Genomic DNA, 24934 nt, shown 5'->3' with positions numbered 1-24934 from the left:
AATTGTCGCATAAAAATTAAATACACGGCCGGGTAATGGCAAAGTTCACGAAGTCTAGTCTGATTAATCATTTTACAAAAAAAAAAAAAAAAAAAAATCATGCAAAGGGGGGGCGTACGCCCTCTACGCCCCCCTCTGGATCCGCCACTGGTAAACAAAAATCATGAAACTATTTTGTGCTTTTTTATAATTTTAACAACGATTTATCACAAGAATTCAAATTTTGTCGCAATAAATATCGGTTCTTTACTCGATTTCACAATGGAAAATTCGTTCGATATGTCATGATATTAAAATACATAATTTACGGCTCATCAGATTACAATTGTGATTTAAATAGAAAAGGGGGTGAATCCATCCGAAATGTGACATATATCTATCAAGCGCTTAACAAAGTGTTATATCAGATAAGCTCAATTACCCCATTGTTTGCCAAAACTTGGTACTTGAATAAGCATTTAAACAAGAGAATATAAACATTGTCGACCTGCTACACATCAGCTGTTTTGAAAGGGAAACTTTCAGGTAAGTACACTAATTAAGTTTAAATGAAAAATTGTAAATTAAACGTTTTACATACAACATCAATTATTGCTAGCTTTATATATGTACAAGATAGTGATGTGTTTGCGCCAATTTGTTCAATATTTTTTTTCTCAGCAATCATTTTAGTTCTCTTTGGTCTTAACTTGTATCATCATCCCAAAGAAAATGGTTTAAAATTGTCTTTATGTGTTTGGGATAAAATATAAATGTATTGAAAAATCTATCGCCATACAAGATCATTTACAATTAATAAGTCATAAGAGTTATTATACGATAGTTGTTTAACTTGTAGCAAAGGAATTTTTCTAGTTTCCATTGCCAAACACTGTCATTTCAAGTTTCCAAAAAAAGAAACAATTTGAAAGAAGAAATTTTATGAAATACAGTATTGGTTTCTAATTCGAGATGTACTAACTTAAAGCAGTTACCGATAATTATTATAGCATGCTCAATATACAATCTATAGATATTTAAACCTGCTATTAAAGGACATCAAACACAGACGTATATAGATATAATACAACCATCTGTCATGTTATATCTATGTCATTGTAAAATGAAAATGAAAAACCTACAAACCTAGTGGGCTGAACTTTTATGGTATTCAATCTTATTACTTAACACAAATTTTACTGCCAAATGGAACAAATATTTAACTGCCTTTTAAATTATATATTTGCATAAAGTATTCGGTCATCTTTAATACGTACTTACAAAGTATGCTTACTTTTAGAAGTAAATTTATTTCTTTGAACAAAGTCAAGTATGCTATAAATATTATTTTCATTATAGCCTTTTTCTGACCAAACACTTACTAGTTTGTATGGTTTAAGTGTCACCATAACATAGTCTTTCATTTGCATTTGACAGCATTCTTATTTGACCTGTTTTCATTACAGACTCATAAAAACATGGGGTTTGATGTGGACAGATTTTTGGAGACTATTAATGAAGGATTGTTGTGTTGCATTTGTCGTGACGTACTAGAGGACCCAGTTCAGGCTCCATGTGAGCATGCATACTGCAGAGCCTGTATTGGAGGGTGGTTGGTTCACGAAACGATTTGTCCAGAAGACCGAAAACCTCTATCATCTTTAAGTCTACGACCGCTTTTTAGATATATGAGGAATGACTTGAATCGACTTCAGATTCGATGTGAATTCTATCGTACCGGCTGTGATTATATTAGTGACCTGGAATTCATCCACGGACATCAGCAGGAATGTCCTTTTAAGCAAATCGAATGCACCAACGTGAAGTGTTCTACTCTGGTTATGAGAAAAGACCTGCAAGACCATTTAAAGACATGCCAGTTTCATGCCATGGAATGTCCGAGTGGTTGTGGTTATTTGATGGTTACTCCAGAGGACACGACTCATAATTGTATAACTGAACTAAAGACGGCAATGGACGTACTAAGATCTGAAATTTCATGTAAATACGAGGAACAAAAGAGAGAGATGGAACTTCGATTAAATATGCAACGAAGTCATATGGTTCAGAAAGAAGCAACAATGCAATCTCAGATAGAGGATTTGAAATCAGAAATCTCCAAGCTTTCACAGAAGTTGAAATTGATGATGGACCTGGAAATTCAAAGGAGACAAGATGTCGAGAAACTGGAACTTGAGAAAAGGGAATTAATGGAAGTGTTACGAGGTACAAATAAGCGGGAAAATGAACCATCCTCGTCTGCTGGTCCTAATGCTAGTGTCTCACATTGTAAACGATGTTCACCACTTCATGGAAAAGTAACAACAATATAATTCAAAGTGAACACATTGTACAAGACTCGCTTTAAGCAAATGAAAATACTTAGTGTGAGTTGAATATACATTTATTGAGTCTGATTGTACGATCGTTCCAATTTTGGATATGCATCATTTCTCTGCATTTTATCTTCAAGTATTCGATTGTATAGGAGAGTTATAATGCAAGAAGATGTAGTTGGTGAGGGTAAACGGGTTGTCTCTCACAGACATGATTCCGACATGGTACTTATATGAAATATTGAACTCTGATGATTCTTATTAATCTTTGAAATCCTGTTCTAATTGTATAATTTACACTAGTGGTCAGCGTCCTTCAAAGCAGTATTTACCCAAAGTAATTCAAAATCTTAGAATAAAATAACAGATCTAAAAGTTACACTATGAGCTTACAGCTCATAAGAACTTTTAGCATCACTGCGATTGGTAAATCGTCAGATGTTAAAAAAATTTACCCGTCAGATGGCAATAGTTAAGACTTTTTGTTGTTGCAAACTGAACACCCCCCCCCTGAAAAAACAAAACAAAACACAACAAAACCACAGCACGTTGAATGTCAAGAATCAATGTAAAAGTAATTATTTCTGATCGAACAAGTGAATTCTCAGTGTGGCTAGGTGTGTCAAATATGGAAAATAATCTAAAATATTTGTGGTATTTATAAAAGAATCTATCATCTGACAGTAATCCCCTCCATATGGTGAGTGATAACAGTAGGATCTAGTACGACATTATACCGTTCGTACGTTAACTGATATGACCTCATTTGACCTACAAACATACAATACCATATTGTAAGTTAAAGTCCAGAAATACTCTATATCATTGTGTACTTTATATGATGTAATAAATAATTTATTCATAGTTGTTTTACCTGCAATATACATTCAAACTAGGCCATATCTAGTAAATGAATCAGTAATTCAAGTCTAAAGAGCTAATTTTCTACTGTTGGTCAGGTTAGATTGATTAAGTTCGTTGTGCTTCAGGCTACAATATACGTGATTATTTCAAAATGCAAAAAGTGCTCTCTTTCACTGTTTGATTTCCATAAGGAGCTTGATATCAACGTAGACCCACACTGAATGTTGTTCAGTTCATTTCTCAGAAACCCATGGTGAAATATCAATGGTAGTGAAATGGTCCAGTTAAATTATTTGGATACCGAAATCTGCAATATGTTGGCAAGAAGTTGTATTACTATACAAATCCTTGATTTTGGTTGCCATAACTTTAGATTCATGTTTCAGTGACTTGTTATATTTTACATTTCTGTCTACATTCAGGACACCAGGAATCAATATGAAGAATAGCAATAATAGCACTTTTGGTATATGGTTATTTGCTAGTATATCATGTAAATGTTGTCTCAAGAATGTCCTTCTATATATTAATCTTTAACAGTAATTCTATCAGATTATTATACACAACAGTTCAGAACGTAAGTATCTGAATTAATACTTAGGTGAGTCTGGTTATACGCCCCCCCCCCCCCCCCCCCCCCAGAAACAAAGTGGGGGTATATAGGAATTACCTTGGCCGTCTGTCAGGAAAATCTGGATTATTACTATGTTCTTCTGTAACTCAAGGAAAACCTGACCATGTCTATGTTATTCTGTAAATAAGGAACAACATGGTCATAACTATGTTCTCCTTTAACAAAGGGACAACCTGATCATTACTATGTTCTTCTGTTACTAAGGAACAACCTGGCCATTACTGTGTTCTTCTGTTACTAAGGAACAACCTGGCCATTACTGTGTTCTTCTGTTAATAGGGAACTACCTGGTCATTACTTTGTTCTTCTGTAACTAAGGGACAACCTGATCATAATTATGTTCTTGTTACTAAGGAACAACCTGGTCATTGCTATGTTCTTCTGTAATTAAGGAACAACCTGGTCATTACTATGTTTTCTGTTATGAAGGAACCAACATGATCATTATTATGTTCTTCTGCAAACTCAAGGACAACTTGATCATTACTATGTTCTTTTGTTTCTAAGGAACAACCTTGTCATTACTATGTTCTTCTGTAACTCGAAGACAACCTTATCATTACTTTGTTCTTCTGTTTCTAAGAGATTCAACCTGATCATGACTACATTCTTTTGTTACTAAGAACAGGCAACCTTATGTTTCTGCTGTTCTTCTGTTACTGAGAAAGAACAACCTGATCATTACTATGTTCTTCTGTTACTAAGAAGGTACAAACTAATCATTACTTCTTTCTTTTGTCACTAAGAAGGATAAACCTGACCATGACTATGTTCTAATAATAATAAGACAAAGGATAAAACTAGCATTAGGAAAATCTGCATAAGCATATGACATACATAAAAGTCAAGTCAGAGAAACCCAATTATTGTAACTTGTATCTATATCTTCTAATGAGCTTAGAATTTATTCTAAAATTATAATTTGTTACTAGTTATTCCTCTTTCTGGGAAAAAGTACTTGTTCCCTGCCGATAAAGAGCAATGGTGAGACCAAGATATTCCCTGTTAATTTGCACATAATATTAGGTTTCAATAATTTTCTTAGAAAATATAAGGTATCAGATCATTAATTTAGAATAAAGTTTATACTTTTGGAAATGACCTTGGGAAGCACTACAAACTCCACATTGATGTTGTAAATATAAATGGCTTTAAATTAAACAATTTATGTTGTTACACATTTATTAAAATGAGACATCAATTCATGCTTTCAATAAAATTGGAAAGTTCTATAATCACTGACATCTGTAAAAATGGTCTTACAAAAGTGAAATTGAAAATTTCATTAACTACCCCCTCCTACAATGTTGTTGAAGAACTTGAAACATATAAAATCCTATTCATGTAAGCAGATGTAGTATGACGGTCAAAAATAAATATTTTTCAAATTTGATTTTGAAATATATTAACTAGGGGCCTGTCAAATTTATATCCCTTGAACTCTCACAAATAGGTATATATATGGAAATGTCCATGTTTTAGTATGGGAGCACCAAATAGCATTTAGAACATTAATGGAAATAAAAATCAAGTAACCTATTTGAAGTTGAGTTGAAAAAATATACAATGTATGGACAAATACATACCGTTAAACAAACAGACACAACAATCACTTAAGGGGTATAGTAAATCAATACACTAAACAAATTACTTCACAAGACTTAACAAAATGTACTGTCCTCTCATATTATGGACTCTTTTATTTTTTATAATATATGTGACCCAATCAAATTTTACAAGATCAGACATGATGAAGTATGGTAGAAACTCACTTACATGTATTGTGGAAGGAAATTTACATCATATACTGAGGACCGTTTAAAATTAAAAATTTTTGCGTAAACATAAAGAAGAACCTCCCCCTTAAAACAAAAAAAATATTTTTAGGGTCCAAATAGAAGTGCGTCAAGACCACAAATAACCCCCTCAGAGACATCCTGGCTACTGGCCTGTATTTTTTGAATATTCAAAACCAACACCAAAAACATGCATGTCTGTCAAATAGAAATTTATTCATTTTGGTTCTGGCTGTCTCTCAAAGAAAAAAATTGGCAATATACTAACAAAAGTGGATTAACTGGCAAAATTTAGGCCTAAATGATGATTTTATTTTATAAGTATATCCAATAATTTTGACAAGTCCCTTAGGTAGATAATGCAGACATCCAATGAAGTTTCATAGATTTTTTGATACATGTAAATGAACAAAATAATGTAAATGACACAGACTCTTCTCGATATGAAGATATTTTAATGAAAAATTCTTATTTCATAAAATCCTATTTGATGAGTTATCCTGAATGTAGACATCTTATTGTCTGTATAAACAATGTCTTTTATTTTGTAAATGATCGTACATGTCTGGATGGATTGTGTTCATCTCTTCTGCCATAAAACTGTGACGAGTTATTAAATCTGAAATGAAAACAACCAATTTAACATTGACATTATACGAGCAATCAAAAGCTGCATTTATTCAACAATACAAAAAAACAAGAAGTATTTGTACAAGTTCACGTCAAAGTAAAGTCTAGGCTTGAATTGGTTTAAAAAATACAGTCAATAAACAGTGATACAGCTTTGTTGTTCTTGGGTTGCTGTATCATTGAGGTATACACAGCATCTTCTTTATTCTTAAAAATCAAATTTAAGAATTAAATACTTGATATAAAACCATAATTTTTAAAGAAAAAAACATCAAATTGGTCATAACTTTTATTTTCCTGAATGATTGACAGAAAATATTCATTAACAGAAAAATAAAATTGAAGAAAAAAACCCAAACAACTCCAGTTATAGATATGAAATCAAATATATCTAAATAAATGGAGAATGTGTCCATGGGACACCGATGATGCCCCCGCTTGCATATAACATTGTAAAGGGACATAACTCAAGAACGAGCAATTTTTCCATTTGTAAAGAGGCATAACTCTAGAACAGTAAAAGTGACGCCACCCAAATTCAAACTTGATCTGTGTTTTGTGGTAATAAGCATTATGTATAAGTTTCACAACATTTGGTTGAGGCAAACTACAGATGGAGAACAGAAACTAATTTTGGGACATACAGACGGACAAGGGTAACACTTAATGCCCCCTCCGCTGCAGCGGGGGCATAAAAAATCTTGCATTAAAGTTATAAAGCCTGTCTATTAATATATGTCTAAAATTTATCATTATATGATATATTTAAAGTTAAATAGAGTATCTATCACCACCCAAACTGATATATCTTTTAGTTTTACTGTTTAGTCCATTTTTGGTAATATACTTTTGGCGTGGCTTGGTATTTATACATCCTGCCATTGTTTTATTGTGCTATTTTTTCATTTTTTGCATTCTTGTCTTTCATGTTTGTGTATGTGCTTTGTCTATAGAGTATCTTCATGCCATTTTGTTTTTCCTTGTTGAAATAGTTATTTGTTTTTATAGTGATTAAGATTATAACACAATGTTGACTGCTGTACCCCAATTTTCACATTTTTATCTATTATGTTTGTTTGTTTTGCTCACACATTGTTGTCAATATAATGAATATCTATGCGAATCATACAAGTGAGAGGTTTAGCTAGCTATAAAAGCAGGTCTATTTCACCATTTTCTACATAAGGAAATGCCGTTACCAAGTCAGGAATATGAGTTGTTTTCCATTTGTTTGATGTGTTTGAGCTTTTGATTTTGACATTTCATCAAGGACTTTCCGTTTTGAATTTTTCCTTGGAGTTCGGTATATTTGTTATTTTACTTTTTGAGTTATAAATCATACTTGTTGATATCTGTATAAACCTAACCTGTCTGATATATCTTTTAAGTTATAAAGTGTACTTTTTGATATTGATATAAACCTTACCTGTCACCATCAGATTCTTTATTCTGCCAGTAATTATTTCCACCACCTCTTCCTCCACGAGGAGAAAATCGGAAATCTCTTCCTCTACGGTCATCAAAACTTGGTCGATTATTCCTATTAAATAAATAAACAATACAACATTTTTTGTTTTCCTAATCATAGGGCTCATTACAAGCATATCAATCAAGTTACAGATACAGACAATACAATATAATTATGATTATTAATACATATAACAAACAATTGTAGTTCAATAATTAAAGGGGAGAGTCAGTCCATACAGTATACAAAGGAGGATAACTCCTGGTCCACATTACATATTCATTATTTTTTTGAAAATATTTTTATTTTTGTCAAATTTGTTTCTCAGATTTTTTTCCCTTCTTGTTTCAAATAAAGAATTCAGATACTCACTGAATTCAGATATAAATTGCAAGACACTATTTGACATTATCCAGATTTATAGATCATCTTTATGTAAATTTCTCAAGTTATGAAACTTATCAAAAATTTTCTTATTAAGACATGGTTCTCTTAATATCATGTAAATAAAAAATGAGATTCATCTTGAACTGGATCATATCTTCATTACATAGCCAAATCTTTTTTTTTTTTACAAAAAAATATTTTTAAAAATTGAAAAAAAATTTCTTTATGAAATATTCTCCGTCTTTAGAAAGCAGAATTAACTAAATTCATGAATGCTTCCTAAATTAAAGTGAGGTCCTAAATAAAAGAGAGGTAAAAGATACCAAAGGGACATTAAAACTCATAAGTTGAAATTAAACTGACAATACCATGGCTAAAAAAGAAAAAGACCAACAGACAAACAAAAGTACACAAAACACAACATAGAAAACTAAAGACTGAGCAACACGAACACCATCAAAAACTGGGGGTGATCTCAGGTGCTCCAGAAGGGTAAGCAGATCCTGCTTCACATGTGGCACCCGATATTCCACATTTGGGGAAAAGGGGACAGGATTATAGTTACGACAATTGGAACATATCCGTCATTATCTGTGAAACATATATTCCATTACGGTCAACCAACTCATGGTGGTGTCCGTAAAATTTACAAAGGAATGATTTCAACTTCACCACTTGGAACTCTTGGTTTAATAGCTTCCTTGTGAGCAGCAACCTCTATCAAGGAAATCATGATAGGAAATACAAGCCCTAGAATATCATGTCAACTGAGAGATATACACTCCGTATGCAGGTACTGCTGGAATATTGCTCTTTTGCATCTCTTTTGAAGTAAAGTTTTGTTTTCAACCAACCCTCATTGTCAATTTCTAGATGTAAGTCAAGATATGAGGCAACTTACTGTATCTGTTGTATCCTTTATCTCAAGTTCTATGGGATTGATGTGTTCAACAGTCACCAAATTTCAAATTATTTAGTTAGAAAACATCATCTATATAGCGGAAAGTGAAGTTTCTTTCTTGTTAAGAAATTCCTGTATGAAGTCAGTATCATATGAATAAAGGAAAAAGTTGGCAAGAAGAGGAGTACAGAAAGTTATTATGAAGATAGAGAATGGAAAAAATCAACTGAAGAAGGTCAATTAGGCCAATATGACAAATCATCTTTATTAATTCATCAAAGTTTGATTTGAGGAAATTTTACTTTGGTCCTTTTCCTCTTGTCTGGAAAAATTTGACCAATCAAGGACGCATGAAGGTTATTTCTTTGTACAATTTATACATACCCTCTACTGAAAGGTCGTGTAAAATTAGTTTTCTGTCTGTTATCATACTCTCTTCCACCACCACTGTCGCCTTGAGTAACTGAAAAAAAAATCATCAGTGAAAAATACAGATATAAAAGGAAACTATTATGTTTTAGTCAGCATGTTTCAGTTTATTTGACAATACATTAATTATAGGGGAAAAGAAATGAATGATTACAGAAAATTTATTAAAATTGACTGAAAATTGAATAAAACTGAAATGTCTATCTGTCCATATCTTTTATCATTAATAAGTCATCGTAAAATAATGATTTTCGGCTTACTGTATATATTGTTAGATGAATCCCGACTTCTAATATTGCCAGGAGGTGTGAAGAATCCTCCGCCTCCTCCTCCTCCTCTATTGCCTCTGTAGTTACCTCGACCTCTATCAAAACCTCGACCTCTAAAACCACCTCTGCCCATGTCCTGTGAAAAAATTATAAAATATAACAATTATATATTTATCAGTTGAGTGATTTCTTTAAAACAAAATACTGAATGTCACACATCACTGTCCCTTGTAGAATGTATATTACGATATTCCAGTTTCAAAACTGTAAACTAACTCATTTTTGCAACTTTCAGGAGAAGGTAAATATATAACTCATTTATAAATCATCACAAACTTGTTAAACTAGGATCTTCTCTTATATGAATACAAATAAAGTTAGATAATAGCAAAAACTAATTGCAATGAAATAGGCTACAAAGTGCTAAACATAAAAAAATAAATTGGGAATGTGTCCATGGGACACAGATGATGCCCTGCTTGCATATAACGTTATAAAGGGAACTCAAGAACAGTAAAAGTGATGCTACCCAAATTTGTACTTGATCTGAGTTTTGTGGTAATAAGCATTGTGTATAAGTTTCATAACATTTGGTTAAGGCAAACTTAAGTTGGAGAACAGAAACAAAAAATTCAACAGTTTTTACATTTGAAAAGGGGCAAAACTCTAGAACAGTAAAAGTGATGCCACCAAAATTCACACTTGATCTGTGCTTTGTGGTAATCAGCATTGTGCATAAGTTTCATAACGTTTGGTTGAGGCAAACTAAAGTTAGAGAACGGAAACAAAAAATTCAGAAATTTTTCCATATGTAAAGGGCATTACTCTAGAACAGTAAAAGTGACGCCACCAACATTCAAACTTTATTTGTGTTTTGTGGTAATAAGCATTGTGTATAAGTTTCATAATGTTTGGTTGAGGCAAACTAAAGTTAGAGAACAGAAACAAAAAATTCAACAATTTTTCCGTTTGTAAAGGAAACACTAGAACCTTAAAAGTGACGCCATCCAAATTCAAACTTGATCGGTGTTTTGTAGTAATAAGCATTGTGTATAAGTTTCATAGTATTTGGTGAAGGCAAACTAAAGTTAGAGAATGGAAACCAATTTTGGGACATATGGACTACAGACGGACGTACAGACGGACAAGGGTAAAACTTAATGCCCCCTCCGCTATGGCGGAGGCATAAAAAGTTTCCTTAAAAATAAGTTGGTTAACAGTATAATTATACTGGGGATAGTCCCCTTTCTTTTGTTACCTTTCACATTGTCTTTTCATTACATTCTACAAGAAAAATCCCATTAATTTGGTTATACTGGGACCATGTTATTACATTGTGTGCCATATGCATTCTAAAAAAAAATCTACAAGTAAAAATCCTAAATACTTAGATGACCAAGACAATTTGCCCATGGTTTCCTTCAACAAGATAAATATTTAATTACTTAGTTGACAAGAAACTGAATTATCTGTCATTCATTTCTGTATAATAACACCTTATCACTCCGTATCTATACACTAGGACCATATCATTACCTTGAATTTCATTCTTTAAAAGAAATCTTTGTGACTTGGTTGACCAGGACTATGTCATTACCTTGAAATCCATTCTACTAGAGAAATCCTCATGATTTGGTTGACCAGGACAATGACATTACCTTAAAATCCATTCTACGAGAGAAATCCTCGTGACTTGGTTGACCAGGACTATATCATTACCTTAAAATCCATTCTACAAGAGAAATCCTCATGACTTGGTTGACCAGGACTATATCATTACCTTAAAATCCATTCTACAAGAGAAATCCTCATGACTTGGTTGACCAGGACTAAATCATTACCTTGAAATCCATTCTATGAGAGAAATCCTCGTGACTTAGTTGACCATCACCATATCATTACCTTGAAATCCATTCTATGAGAGAAATCCTCGTGACTTGGTTGACCAGGACTATATCATTACCTTGAAATCCATTCTACAAGAGAAATCCTTGTGACTTAGTTGACCAGGACCATATCATTACCTTGAAATCCATTCTACAAGAGAAATCCTCGTGACTTGGTTGACCAGGACCATATCATTACCTTGAAATCCATTCTACAAGAGAAATCCTCGTGACTTGGTTGACCAGGACCATATCATTACCTTGAAATCCATTCTACAAGAGAAATCCTTGTGACTTGGTTGACCAGGACCATATCATTACCTTAAAATCCATACTACAAGAAAAATCCTCGTGACTTGGTTGACCAGGACTAAATCATTACCTTGAAATCCATTCTATGAGAGAAATCCTCGTGACTTAGTTGACCAGGACCATATCATTACCTTGAAATCCATTCTACAAGAGAAATCCTTGTGACTTGGTTGACCAGGACCATATCATTACCTTGAAATCCATTCTACAAGAGAAATCCTCATGACTTAGTTGACCAGGACCATATCATTACCTTGAAATCCATTCTACAAGAGAAATCTTTGTGACTTGGTTGACCAGGACCATATCATTACCTTGAAATCCATTCTACAAGAGAAATCCTCGTGACTTGGTTGACCAGGACCATATCATTACCTTGAAATCCATTCTACAAGAAAAATCCTCGTGACTTGGTTGACCAGGACTAAATCATTACCTTGAAATCCATTCTACGAGAGAAATCCTCGTGACTTAGTTGACCAGGACCATATCATTACCTTGAAATCCATTCTACAAGAGAAATCCTCGTGACTTGGTTGACCAGGACCATATCATTACCTTGAAATCCATTCTACAAGAGAAATCCTCATGACTTAGTTGACCAGGACCATATCATTACCTTGAAATCCATTCTACAAGAGAAATCTTTGTGACTTGGTTGACCAGGACCATATCATTACCTTGAAATCCATTCTACAAGAGAAATCCTCGTGACTTGGTTGACCAGGACCATATCATTACCTTGAAATCCATTCTACAAGAAAAATCCTCGTGACTTGGTTGACCAGGACTAAATCATTACCTTGAAATCCATTCTATGAGAGAAATCCTCGTGACTTAGTTGACCAGGACCATATCATTACCTTGAAATCCATTCTACAAGAGAAATCCTCGTGACTTGGTTGACCAGGACCATATCATTACCTTAAAATCCATTCTACAAGAAAAATCCTCATGAATTGGTTGACCAGGACTATATCATTACCTTGAAATCCATTCTACGAGAGAAATCCTCGTGACTTAGTTGACCAGGACCATATCATTACCTTGAAATCCATTCTACAAGAGAAATCCTCGTGACTTGGTTGACCAGGACCATATCATTACCTTGAAATCCATTCTACAAGAGAAATCCTCATGACTTAGTTGACCAGGACCATATCATTACCTTGAAATCCATTCTACAAGAGAAATCTTTGTGACTTGGTTGACCAAGACCATATCATTACCTTGAAATCCATTCTACAAGAGAAATCCTCGTGACTTGGTTGACCAGGACCATATCATTACCTTGAAATCCATTCTACAAGAAAAATCCTCGTGACTTGGTTGACCAGGACTAAATCATTACCTTGAAATCCATTCTATGAGAGAAATCCTCGTGACTTAGTTGACCAGGACCATACCATTACCTTGAAATCCATTCTACAAGAGAAATCCTCGTGACTTGGTTGACCAGGACCATATCATTACCTTAAAATCCATTCTACAAGAAAAATCCTCGTGAATTGGTTGACCAGGACTATATCATTACCTTGAAATCCATTCTACGAGAGAAATCCTCGTGACTTGGTTGACCAGGATGAGGTCCCCCTCCAGCACCACCTTCATAATTGCCACCTTTCTCCAACTTCATAAAATCGTCAACATGCATTGATGGTGGTCTACTTGTATTTGGTGGTCGACATCTGAAATTATCAGATCTTCCACTATTGTTCAGTAAGCCTCTGGTTATTCCACGTCCCCTCATAGGTGCCACTAAAAATAAATCTAGCTTAAAATAATACACATCTATTTTTTCAATATCATCATATTAGAATATATGAAATTTTATTCTTGAATTACAATTGAAAACTTTACCAATATATCTGCATCTGTTTATCTACTTGGGCTACAAATTCAAATTGGTCTTATAATAATGTAAATCAACAATTGTTTAGCTTATTACTTATGCAACTTTTGAGAGTAGAAAATATGGCAAATATAAAACTTTGTGGATATGCCCAACTTAATTCTTTTCTTATATGAATACATCAAAAGTGAGATAATTGTAAAATACATTCTTCTATTATTTGCAGAAATATAAGGCAGCCAAGAAAACATTCAAAAATTACTAAATTTATTTAACATTTAAAATTCCCAAGAATTGAGTTGAATAAAACATAAAATCCAAAGAAGGTATTGATTTGGACTCCTTACAAAAAGAGTAATGTGGCTTATGAATACACATCACTGTTAAGCATTAATCAGCATTAGATAACAAGTTAATACTAACCAAAAGGTCTTTTTAATCCTTTGCCTCTATACAGATTGATTTCTTGTGATTTTCTTCTATCACTGTAAAACATAAAGAAAAGATGTTCATAATAACAAGATACAACTAGAGTTCTGAACTTCATGATAAAAATCCAAAATTTAGAAGTATAAAGCTGATAGATATTGAAATTGTGATTTGACCAATTTTCTAATTGACCTTTTGATAAAAATAAAAAAGTTAACATAATAACAGAAAATAAAAAAAAGAAATATTTTCTGTTTTGGTTTTTCCATCTAAAATGATATCAAATCATAAATACTCAATGTTTAAATTCCTGTGGCTTATGATATAATTTTTTTACCCATTATTGTAAAATGTTTTCATACAACTTCATACCAATAAGTATTGAAGTAGGGATGTTTATATTCAATTAATTTAATGGAAAAAATTATGTGGTTGCAAACATTTACATCATTTAGTCTCTGGTGGATAGTTGTTCCATTGGCAAATCATACCACATCTTCTTATTTTTTATGTACTTTACATGGCTATCGATCTGGAAGTATTGTATGGAGAAGACAGAATGTACAGAGCTAAATAACATACTGTTTACATAACTATCAATCTAGAAGTATTGTATGGAGAAGACAGAATGTACAGAGCTAAATAACATTGTATGGAGAAGACAGAATGTACAGAGCTAAATAACATACTGTTTACATAACTATCAATCTAGAAGTATTGTATGGAGAAGACAGAATGTACAGAGCTAAATAACATTGTATGGAGAAGACAGAATGTACAGAGCTAAATAACATACTGTTTACATAACTATCAATCTAGAAGTATTGTATGGAGAAGACAGAATGTACAGAGCTAAATAACATACTGTTTTAATAAGTATAAATAAATGAAGTGGTACATCCAACACTTTTATATTGGAAATAATTTGAGGAAAAACATTATTTCTAAATATTAGAACAAAGCTGAATCATTTTGATAAAACAAAATGAACTCTCAGGTCACAGTTCAATTACAAACATTTGAATAATAATAAGAAAACTTTCCTACCCATGTCTTAACCTCCTTGGTTTAGTAACTTCCTCATTTGATGACACAGTTGTCTTTTTTAGTTCTTCTTCCAGGTTATAATCAGGACAGTATTTACTACAGATCTCTTCCATGTCCATTCTAATCAGGTCTGGTTCTACATCTGCTTCATCTGTGATAGGATTTGACAGCCAATAGGCCTCATTAAGTCTTTCATCCTCCATATTACTCATCTCGTATACAGACCTCATTAAAAATAAGTTAGATAACGACTCTGGTTCAATATTTGATGGTTCTGGAACTGTAAATGAAACTTTTATGTTATTTTTAAAAATCTTTGTCTGAAAATTTTTACTTACAGCAAATGTACTATACTATTTCATAAAAGATGTTGCTGTTGAAATTCTAGATAACATTTCATAAATGATTTCTTTTTCAATAAATAATGTATGATACAATAAAATGATGGAAAAATAAAGATTGACCTGTATGCTTTTGGTTGAGATACACGCTAAGTACTCAACATTACAACTCATTACCGTAAAGATCCTAACCATATATATCTAATTTTCACTACTGTGATTGACCACTAAAAAAGAGCTAAAAAGTAGAGGACAGAAATGTAAATGCAGATTGCAAGAAAGCCCTTTTTTTGCACCTAAATATTTTTATGAACCTGCATTGAACCAAAGAAACAGAAACTTTTAAAATGCTGTGTTTACAATATCATGACCCAGTTTTATTTCCTTTTAAAGTCATAAATTAATGAATGCCAACAATTTCTGTGGACAGAACATGAGGTCAAGGTAAGATGAACCCTGCCAGATGGCATGACACCTACAATCATTTTATACACAAAATATTGATCTTGACCACAGAGATCAAGATCAGGTCAACCCTGTTTGATGCACATGCATACTAATGTATACAAAATAATGTTGTATCACTTATTATAACAGAAAAACAACTGATGATAAAAATTATAGTTTTTAAGAATTGACTGAACCATGAAAATGAGGTAAAGCCGTAAAGGACACCAGACATATGCCAGAAGGAAACTTCAGACCATAATGAACATGTATACAAAATATGAATTATCCAGCTTTTCTACCTCATGAAATATACAGCTTCATACAAATAGTTTAAGCAGCAGCCTCATTAGCATCCATATGTCTCACATTCTGCAACATTTGTTGCAGGCCAGACAAAAAATCCAATTATCTTCATTTCCTTACACAATTTAGGAGGGATTTTTCATTTTCCCCTCAAAGAAGAGTGGAGTATTTACTTACATAAACCTCCTGTCGTCACAGAGAATCAAAAGGCGTACTTCAATTGTGAAGGCTGTTAATGATACAATATCAAATTTTACATAATTTATTTTGAAAAACTTATAGAGAGCTTGGAGATTTTAAGGGCGAACAAAGAGACAATTATAGGGCTTCCACACCCTTGATTAACCTATAAGTGCTTCTTACATATCAGATTTCAATTTACATAATAGCAGTATACCAGGGTTCTTTAAATTTTACATGACCCATTTCAATCGTTCCATGTGTAGTAATATTTAGGTGCAAAAAGTGATCAATAGGTCCAAGGACACAGTTATCGTCCTTTGGTTTTCGTTGTCTACGAATATAGTCCCTAGTGTGAACAGTGTATAACTTGCATTTTTTTTTTTATACACTTTCCCAATTTATTTCTTGATATTTTATGCATGAAATATTAAGTAAGGGGATGAAATTACATGTTAAAAAAATTTGGGTGCTGAATCTTTATGTTAAGTAGTAATTTGGTCCAGTTAAAAAAGGTCAAAAATTAGAATGTCTGAAGCTGTCAAACTAAATTTTAGCCCCCCTTAACACAGAATTGTCAATATTTTGAGTTAGAGCTGGTAGAAGTTTCTATAATTTTGATATTATTTGTATCAATAGTAGTACACTACACTGTAAAAATCTTTTTAAGATAGAGCAGGTGCGATTTTTTTAATTTTAATTTATTGTCTAAAAGAAATGCACTACGAAATAACTGTGTTCTCGGGCCTAAGAGATGAATTCCGTAAATGTAGATTCTGTACTTTGGCAACTTTCCTGAATGGTTTGCTGGTTTCAATTTGTCAAACTCAATAAAAGTAAAGCATTTACATCTTTGTTTGACAGAAATTCTGTTTAAATGTCCCATTTTGGCATTATACGGCTAAAATAAGCATTTTAAAGCAGTTTCCATTTTATGCCTAAGAGCCATGCTGACTTTCTATCTGACAGCTTTTTATGTTCCTGATATTTGTGTTTCTATGCTTAAATCAAATTTAATTAACCATTTGTGAACTCGGAATCTAGAGAAAAGTAGATTATCACAGAAAAAATGTGCAGAATATTTGTATTTATGTCCCTGGTTAAACGGCCTGTTTGATGTATGTGAAATGTGAAGAGCTTTGTACATAAAATCTGTAGTCCATCACAAATATTTCACTAAATCTGTAAAAAAAACACTTTACAATGATCAGTACACCCTATTCATTTCATATGCTACCATAATTTTCTTCTTTAGGATAGTAAGTGGTTCAAATATATGCCAAATGAGACTAAAACTACATGCAAGTTTTCCATTGAAAAGTGAAAAACTGATCATCAGACCATACTGTCTGCAAAAAAAAGTTGATTTCAAGAGTCCTTTTGCAATTAGACTTCTTGTATCATGACATCTTAGCATAGAAATGAGCAAAAAGTAACAAATTTCAATTTCTTATAGCCTCTGTGTGCATTTTTATTTGTAAATATGGGCTACGGCCTAAATCGACTCTAAATAATTCTCAGTCTTACATGGCCTAAGACCATTTTATACTCATGTGGTATGCTTTTTGTAACTTTTCTTTACATTTAAAGTACATTTAATATATATGGAAGAATAATGTATGGTTAAAAAACTTCAAAAACTTCAAATTGGTTGAAAAAAATGCATGTTTATGTAAGGCTTCCCTTAATTCTAAAATCTCTATTTTCAGGCACAGGCTCATATAAATTTGACTTTTGAATAACTGTAATAAATCTGATAAATCAAATGAGTGTTCCGTTGCTTTTAATACTTATTATATTAAATTCAAGAGTATTTAAAAAGCAAATTTTTGCAATATTTAAATTTTTTAGGCCAAAATCTTGACAGTTGAAAATATTTGATTTAAACGTCAAAAACAAACATCCAAATTTCAATATTAAAATGGCCCTAGTTTCTATAATATATATCCTATGGCCATGAAACTTGGCCAACTATCTTATAATTGCCTAAGCTTAGGTCATGCAAAGTTTTATTAAAATTGGTCAAGTCTTTCTATCCTATTAGGTCCAAGGACACAGTTATCGTCCTTTGGTTTTCGTTGTCTACGAATATAGTCCCTAGTGTGAACAGTGTATAACTTGCATTTTTTTTTTGATACACTTTCCCAATTTATTTCTTGATATTTTATGCATGAAATATTAAGGGGATGAAATTACATGTTAAAAAAATTTGGGTGCTGAATCTTTATGTTAAGTAGTGATTTGGTCCAGTTAAAAAAGGTCAAAAATTAGAATGTCTGAAGCTGTCAAACTGAATTTTAGCCCCCCTTAACACAGAATTGTCAATATTTTGAGTTAGAGCTGGTAGAAGTTTCTATAATTTTGATATTATTTGTATCAATAGTAGTACACTACACTGTAAAAATCTTTTTAAGATAGAGCAGGTGCGATTTTTTTAATTTTAATTTATTGTCTAAAAGAAATGCACTACGAAATAACTGTGTTCTCGGGCCAATATTGCAAACTCCTTTTATCTTTCATTCCTTCTGTATATTTTTTTCCATACAATGTTTTCAGTTTAAAGAGAAATTGAGCCAAATTAAAGGTGGGGGTCACTTTGATTTTCATTTTTCTTTGCATTTTCCATTATTTCTCAATTAATCTACAATGGTTTTTGAAAATGTTATAGATCACAGCTGAAAATAGTGATATTTGATTTATATTTTACAATTTCGTAAATATTTCAAACAAATAAATTCTACCTTTTAGCTGTCTTTTGGTGGTCTGTCACTGTACTGGAACTTAGATTTTAATGAGTCTAAACATTTTTACCTGGGTATTTGGACATAGTCTTATAGGGGTCAAAACAAATCTTAAACATAAAAATCTTGACTATGCTGCTTAAACATTAAAATTAAAAAAAATATCCTTTTTATAGAAGCAGAATAATAAAACAAAACGATGCAGCATTAATCTAAGAATTTATTTCATTTGGCCTTACTATAGAAAAACATTGAACTTCCGAAAATATCCACAATTTTTAGTCTATGGGGGAATATTTGTTTGGATGTATGTATGAACACGATGATGATGAATTATAGGAAGGGATGATTTGACAAAAATATGCAAATTTTTGTTTGTTTGTTCAAACAAAATCATTAATTCTTTTAAATCTGTGACACATCCAGCCAAATTTTGTTTTTGTGTGAAACCAAATGAAGTTAATCCTCTATCAGGTAGAATAAAAAGAAAAACAAACTGTATACAAAACAAAGAAAGCACAGAATTTGTTAAGCCCAATAATTTCTGTGTTAAAAAATAAGCAAGTTCACTAAATTTGTTTACAGACTACACTGATTAATACCTGTGTCTGTTTCCTTTTCATTCTCCTTTTTCTCAAAATAAAACTTAATCCCACTTTCGGGAGATTTGGCTGGATGTGTCACATAAATGGATATTGTGGGATTACTTGTTTTCTTATCCTGTACTGTATCAGGCTCCCGTAGCATCTTCATTAAGGCTGTCATACTGTCAAGTAAACTCTTCATTGCCTCGTCCTCCTTGGCAAATTCCTACACAAATTGGAAATTTCATTCATGTCAATTTCATGTTTAGACTTTAAAACTTTGTTTTATGATTATGATTTATTTTCCCAAATTAATAAATTGTTTATTTTCCCAAATTAATAAATTGTTTATTTTCCCAAATTAATAAAATGCAAACTTCCAAACAACGTATTGTAATTTCACACATATTTTACTGAATATAAATTGTTTTAATTCAAATGATGTCTGATTCTTATGAATATAGAAGACTTTTTGAAAGAAAAATTGTATGAAAGCTTAGGATGGACATTTTTATAGCAATTCAAAATTACTACCTATCACCTTTAGCATGACAATAACAATAAAATTTCTATACAAACTGTTAAGACTGATTTTTCATCAGAACATTGAAGTGGAATTAAATTCTTATAGGATTGTAAGTATGCTTTATTTTATCACCTTGCACTTTCACGACTTGACTGTGGTTTTGCTACAGCAGTTTGTTCAAATTTCTGACCAGTTGAACAGTTTGGTTTTATAAAACAAATTGCAATTTGGTCAGAATTTTGAATAAGTTGGAATAGGTGGAGAGTAACACTTACAGTCAAGTCACAGTAAATAACTTTAGTCGCCTTGTATATGCACAACATTTTGAAATGTGAAATTTATGGTATTTCCAAATTTATCAATAATCAATCTTTTACATGTCCATAAAAAACAGACATGATTTAAACATGCCTCCATATCTGCAACACATTGTGTGCTTATACTTCTAATAGTTTTAGACCCCCTTCACACTTGGACATTTAGATAGATTTAAACTAGATCGGTTCACTTTAGATCGATGTAAGCCCAATGTGAACGCTTTGAATCGATCTTCAATCGGTTAGTTTAATTTGAATCGATCTAAAGTGAACAGATCTAACTTTAAATGTGATGCAGAAACCTATCTAAACTAGTATGATTGAATCAAAAATAGTTTGTGCGCATGTATGGCGGCAAAATTAAACATTCAATTTATTACAAAATGGATGACCAACATAAAAGGGCTGAAAATTAACGAAAAACTATACGAACAGCAGTATCAACATTTGAACTTGTAATTCAAGTGAAACAATAACTTCGTCCATTATGTTTTTGCAAGCATGTGTATCAACACATTAATTTGATTTGATATTTCTTTTTATACACAGTGTACAATTTCAGGGATAATAAGTTCAGATCAATTGCATTTTTACACATAGTGTGAACGCAGTGGTTCAGATTAGACCAATAGAGATTGTTAGGATTAAAGATAATGTGAACATAGTGGTTCAGATTAGACCAATAGGATCGTTACAATTAAAGATAATGTGAACGTTAACTGGTTTTATTTAGATCAAATGAAATTTTGATCGATCTATAAAAAGCTAGTGTGAACGGGGTCTTACACATTGTGTTCTTTACCTGTAGTAGTTTTACACATTGTGTACTATACCTCTAGTAGTTTTACACATTGCCTACAATACCTCTAGTAGTTTTAGTTTTACACATTGTCTACTATACCTCTAGTAGTTCTACACATTGTCTACTATTCCTCTAGTAGTTTTAGTTTTACACATTGTCTACTATACCTCTAGTAGTTTTGCACATTGTCTACTATACATCTAGTAGTTTTAGTTTTACACATTGTCTACTATATCTCTAATAGTTTTACACATTGTCTACTATACCTCTAGTAGTTTTACACATTGGCTACTATATCTCTAATGGTTTTACACATTGTCTACTATACCTCTAGTAGTTTTACACATTGTCTACTATACCTCTAGAAGTTTTACACATTGTCTACTACATCTAAAGTAGTTTTACACATGGTCTGCTATACCTCTAGCAGTTTTACACATTGTCTACTATACCTCTAAAAGTTTTTCTAAATCTAATAATGGATGATTCTCCATGCTTGGATTCCATGACAACACTTGGTGAAGTTCTTTCTGAGATAAAGTATATGTTCTTGTCACAGTTATTCCTGCCATTGGACTCTCCACAGAGACAAGTAGACGTAAGAATTCCAGTAATGTGGATAAAGTTAATAAACAATCAGAACTGTCCTTACTGAACGTTGTATTGATTCTAACCATCAGACGTCCTAAAGCAGTCGTCTTCTGTTCTAAAACCCTGATAAATACACAATAAATATTTACTGAAATGTATACTGTTGTCAGAAATGAAGACTGAGAATAAAATATAGTTTGATATCGGATTGTTCTGCTTTAATAGATCAGTGTATATGCTAGTCTTAAAGCGTGTTTAAATTCAAATTTGATGACCTTGTTTTCAAGAGGTAATTCAATTTAAATGTTTTGAAAATCAAGAGTAATGACAATTCTTTTTATACATGCATTATACTTAAAATAATACTTAAACACAAGATTCAGTAGAAATTCTTGTACATCTTACATTTAGAGCAGATGGGAAGTGGCATTTAGGCCTGGTTTTGGCCCCAAGAATATAAAGTTTGTGTTAACTATTTCAAATTTGCACATAATGATTGGAAAAGCATATGATCAAGAAATATAAATGAATTACATAAAATGTTTAATGTCGTGATGTCACAATTATGTCATAATATGCATCATTTTCATAAAAACAAAGAAAACTGTAGAATTTACGCAGTTTTGCATCATTATTTCAACTGTGGAAACATGCATGCGCACCCATGAAACAACAATTTAAGAGAAGCTGTATTATAACTATTGACATAATCTCACCAAATATAAAGTTGTTTCTTGGGTGCACACATACTTTCCAACCTAATTTATACTAAAAAGTTGCTGAAAAACAAGTAAAATCAAGAAATTTTACAGAATATACAAATGGTTTGTTGCCATGGTAACTCATTAAATGTGAAATTGTTTTCATTTTCTGAACACCTTGTACCTTAGTGTAGTTATGACAAATTTAAGAATATGTATGGTAACTTATAATTTGCACTAATATTAGGTCCAAATAAAGGACATTATTGCCTCCACTTCTTTATGTACATCCTACTTTTAAAGCAAATTCATTTACATCCTACATTTACAGCAAATTCTTGTAAATCCTACATTAACAGCAAATTCTTGTAAATCCTACATTAACAGCAAATTCTTAGACATACTACATTTAGAGCTCCCATACTTTTTCAAGAAGTAAAATCCATAATCATGATCTGTTAACATGACCAGGGTCTTAACACATGGTAGGATAGAGGCGTAATTGTGATCAGCACTTCCCATGTGGTCTAGTAGTGCTGTTGTTATCATTACCATATCACTGGGCTGTGGCAGGGAGTACGCAATCTGCATAGAAACAATACACAAAATGGATTTTTATTTAAGTTTATTTTAGTTTTAAAATACATTTCCCCCTCACTTTTGTTGTTTGGTAGATTTTGTTTGTTGATTTGAAATACAAATCAAAATATTTTTAATTATTTTAAGATCTCTTGCATAGTTTGAATATATTAACTTTGCTTCATGAGTCTTTCTTTTTCTCTTGTATGGTGTGGGTTTATGCATGTCATTGAAAACCTTGAAATGTTCCTTGAGTATTTATACTAAGTGCATATTTGACTATTTGTGAATTTATTCCTCTATAGTCGACTCAATATCTATTGAAACCACTGGATTTTCATTGCAATAATCACTATACAACAACTTGTATGTACAATTGTGAATCGGTTTCTCTGTAACAGTTAATAAACCAAAATAAAAATTGACCATTACTTTGATAAGCTTCTTTACTCTGCATAAATTGTGGAGTTTTCAGTAGGATTTATACGGCTAGCAATTATGAAAGACTTAACAACTGACAAGTAAGTTCTACCGTAGCAAATTAGCTTGTGTTAAAATTCAAACAAGAAGTTATGACCTGTTATATTAAGTTTACTCACCTGTTTGTCTGTAAATTCACTACTTCCTGTTAACATGGAAACTTCAACATCACATAAACTTTGGATTATTGACTGAAAAATTAAATTTCAGCTTTAACCATTTAACATTTAGAATTCACTTATTTATTTCAAACTGTTCAAAATAACAACCTTTTAGCTATGCCACAACTGATAAGTCTGTCTGTAAAGACTGTCCTTCACATCTATAGTCCTGTCTCAATCATTCAAAGACTGTCCTTTATATTTACAGCCCTGTCTCAATCATTTTTTTTAAATATAAGAAATTAGAAATAATATAAAATACATTCATTTTGGCTTGTTGGAAATTGTTTCAAACACTGAATGAAAAATATTATTTATCAGACCTTTACAAAGAAGTTTAATCTTATGGTTTTTCTACACCCATTAAATTAGTATAAATTTTAATTACATAGTATGGTTGTACATTTATATTACAGATCTATTTGAATGTCCCTTTGGTATCTTTTGCCTTTCTTTTACAGTGTACTTACAACAATACATTCCTGAGCTTGTACATGAGGAAGCCTGTCACATACTGAATTTAAGATTTCCAAGAACTGGGTTAGTAACTCTCCATACTTCTCATCAGAGCCAGAACTGAAAAAAACCCATGTCATTTGATAATATTTGATTTTTTAAGTCAGTTTTTATTTCTCAAAAGATTTGAGTGTTGGATCTTTTTACTGAAGAACCTATAGTTCATTGTATTCTGAGTTTGTGAGGATATATTTAGGGATCTTCTGAAGTTGTTGTTGTATTCATATAAAAGAAGATCCAAATATGATATATTTACGAAGATTTATATTCGCGATATTTATCTACTCTGGAAAGTCACGAAAAATAGTTGGTTTACAGAATTAGGTCACATCAAAAAGTAACATCTGTGTTGCTTCCTGTGTAATTCTTGGTAGGCTACTGACAATAATAGTAATAACAGAGATTTACATAGAAAGAGGAGAGCAAAATGATTAACAAGGACA

The 24934-nt window shown here is 32.0% G+C and overlaps 2 protein-coding genes across 3 annotated transcripts in view; one reads left to right on the top strand and one right to left on the bottom strand.

The window, feature by feature from the left end:
* Window positions 1-358: 358 nt before the first annotated feature.
* On the top strand, window positions 359-3179 carry LOC127700607 (RING finger protein 151-like). Its single transcript, XM_052204157.1, has 2 exons — window positions 359-525; window positions 1446-3179. Exon 2 carries the CDS (start codon window positions 1458-1460, stop codon window positions 2310-2312), a length of 855 nt encoding a protein of 284 aa, XP_052060117.1. The 5' UTR covers window positions 359-525; window positions 1446-1457; the 3' UTR covers window positions 2313-3179.
* Window positions 3180-4977: 1798 nt separating this feature from the next.
* LOC127700606 (protein virilizer homolog) overlaps window positions 4978-24934 on the bottom strand; it is a 58748-nt gene continuing 38791 nt past the window's right edge. Inside the window, exons 27-38 of one of the 2 annotated variants that reach the window (XM_052204155.1) lie at window positions 24446-24551; window positions 23934-24005; window positions 23180-23340; window positions 21916-22177; window positions 19837-20044; window positions 15220-15499; window positions 14167-14228; window positions 13426-13649; window positions 9685-9829; window positions 9380-9458; window positions 7666-7779; window positions 4978-6228 (exon numbers count right to left, since the gene is read on the bottom strand). In XM_052204155.1, coding sequence (XP_052060115.1) covers window positions 6150-6228; window positions 7666-7779; window positions 9380-9458; window positions 9685-9829; window positions 13426-13649; window positions 14167-14228; window positions 15220-15499; window positions 19837-20044; window positions 21916-22177; window positions 23180-23340; window positions 23934-24005; window positions 24446-24551 — 1792 coding nt within the window. In that variant the 3' untranslated portion in view covers window positions 4978-6149. The remainder of the gene's footprint in view (window positions 6229-7665; window positions 7780-9379; window positions 9459-9684; window positions 9830-13425; window positions 13650-14166; window positions 14229-15219; window positions 15500-19836; window positions 20045-21915; window positions 22178-23179; window positions 23341-23933; window positions 24006-24445; window positions 24552-24934) is intronic. The other variant, XM_052204156.1, reaches the window with a different exon arrangement.

The sequence above is a fragment of the Mytilus californianus genome, unplaced genomic scaffold (assembly GCF_021869535.1).
Source record: "Mytilus californianus isolate M0D057914Y unplaced genomic scaffold, xbMytCali1.0.p SCAF_5, whole genome shotgun sequence".
Lineage (NCBI taxonomy): Eukaryota > Metazoa > Mollusca > Bivalvia > Mytilida > Mytilidae > Mytilus > Mytilus californianus.
This window is presented reverse-complemented; position numbering and strand designations above follow the sequence as displayed.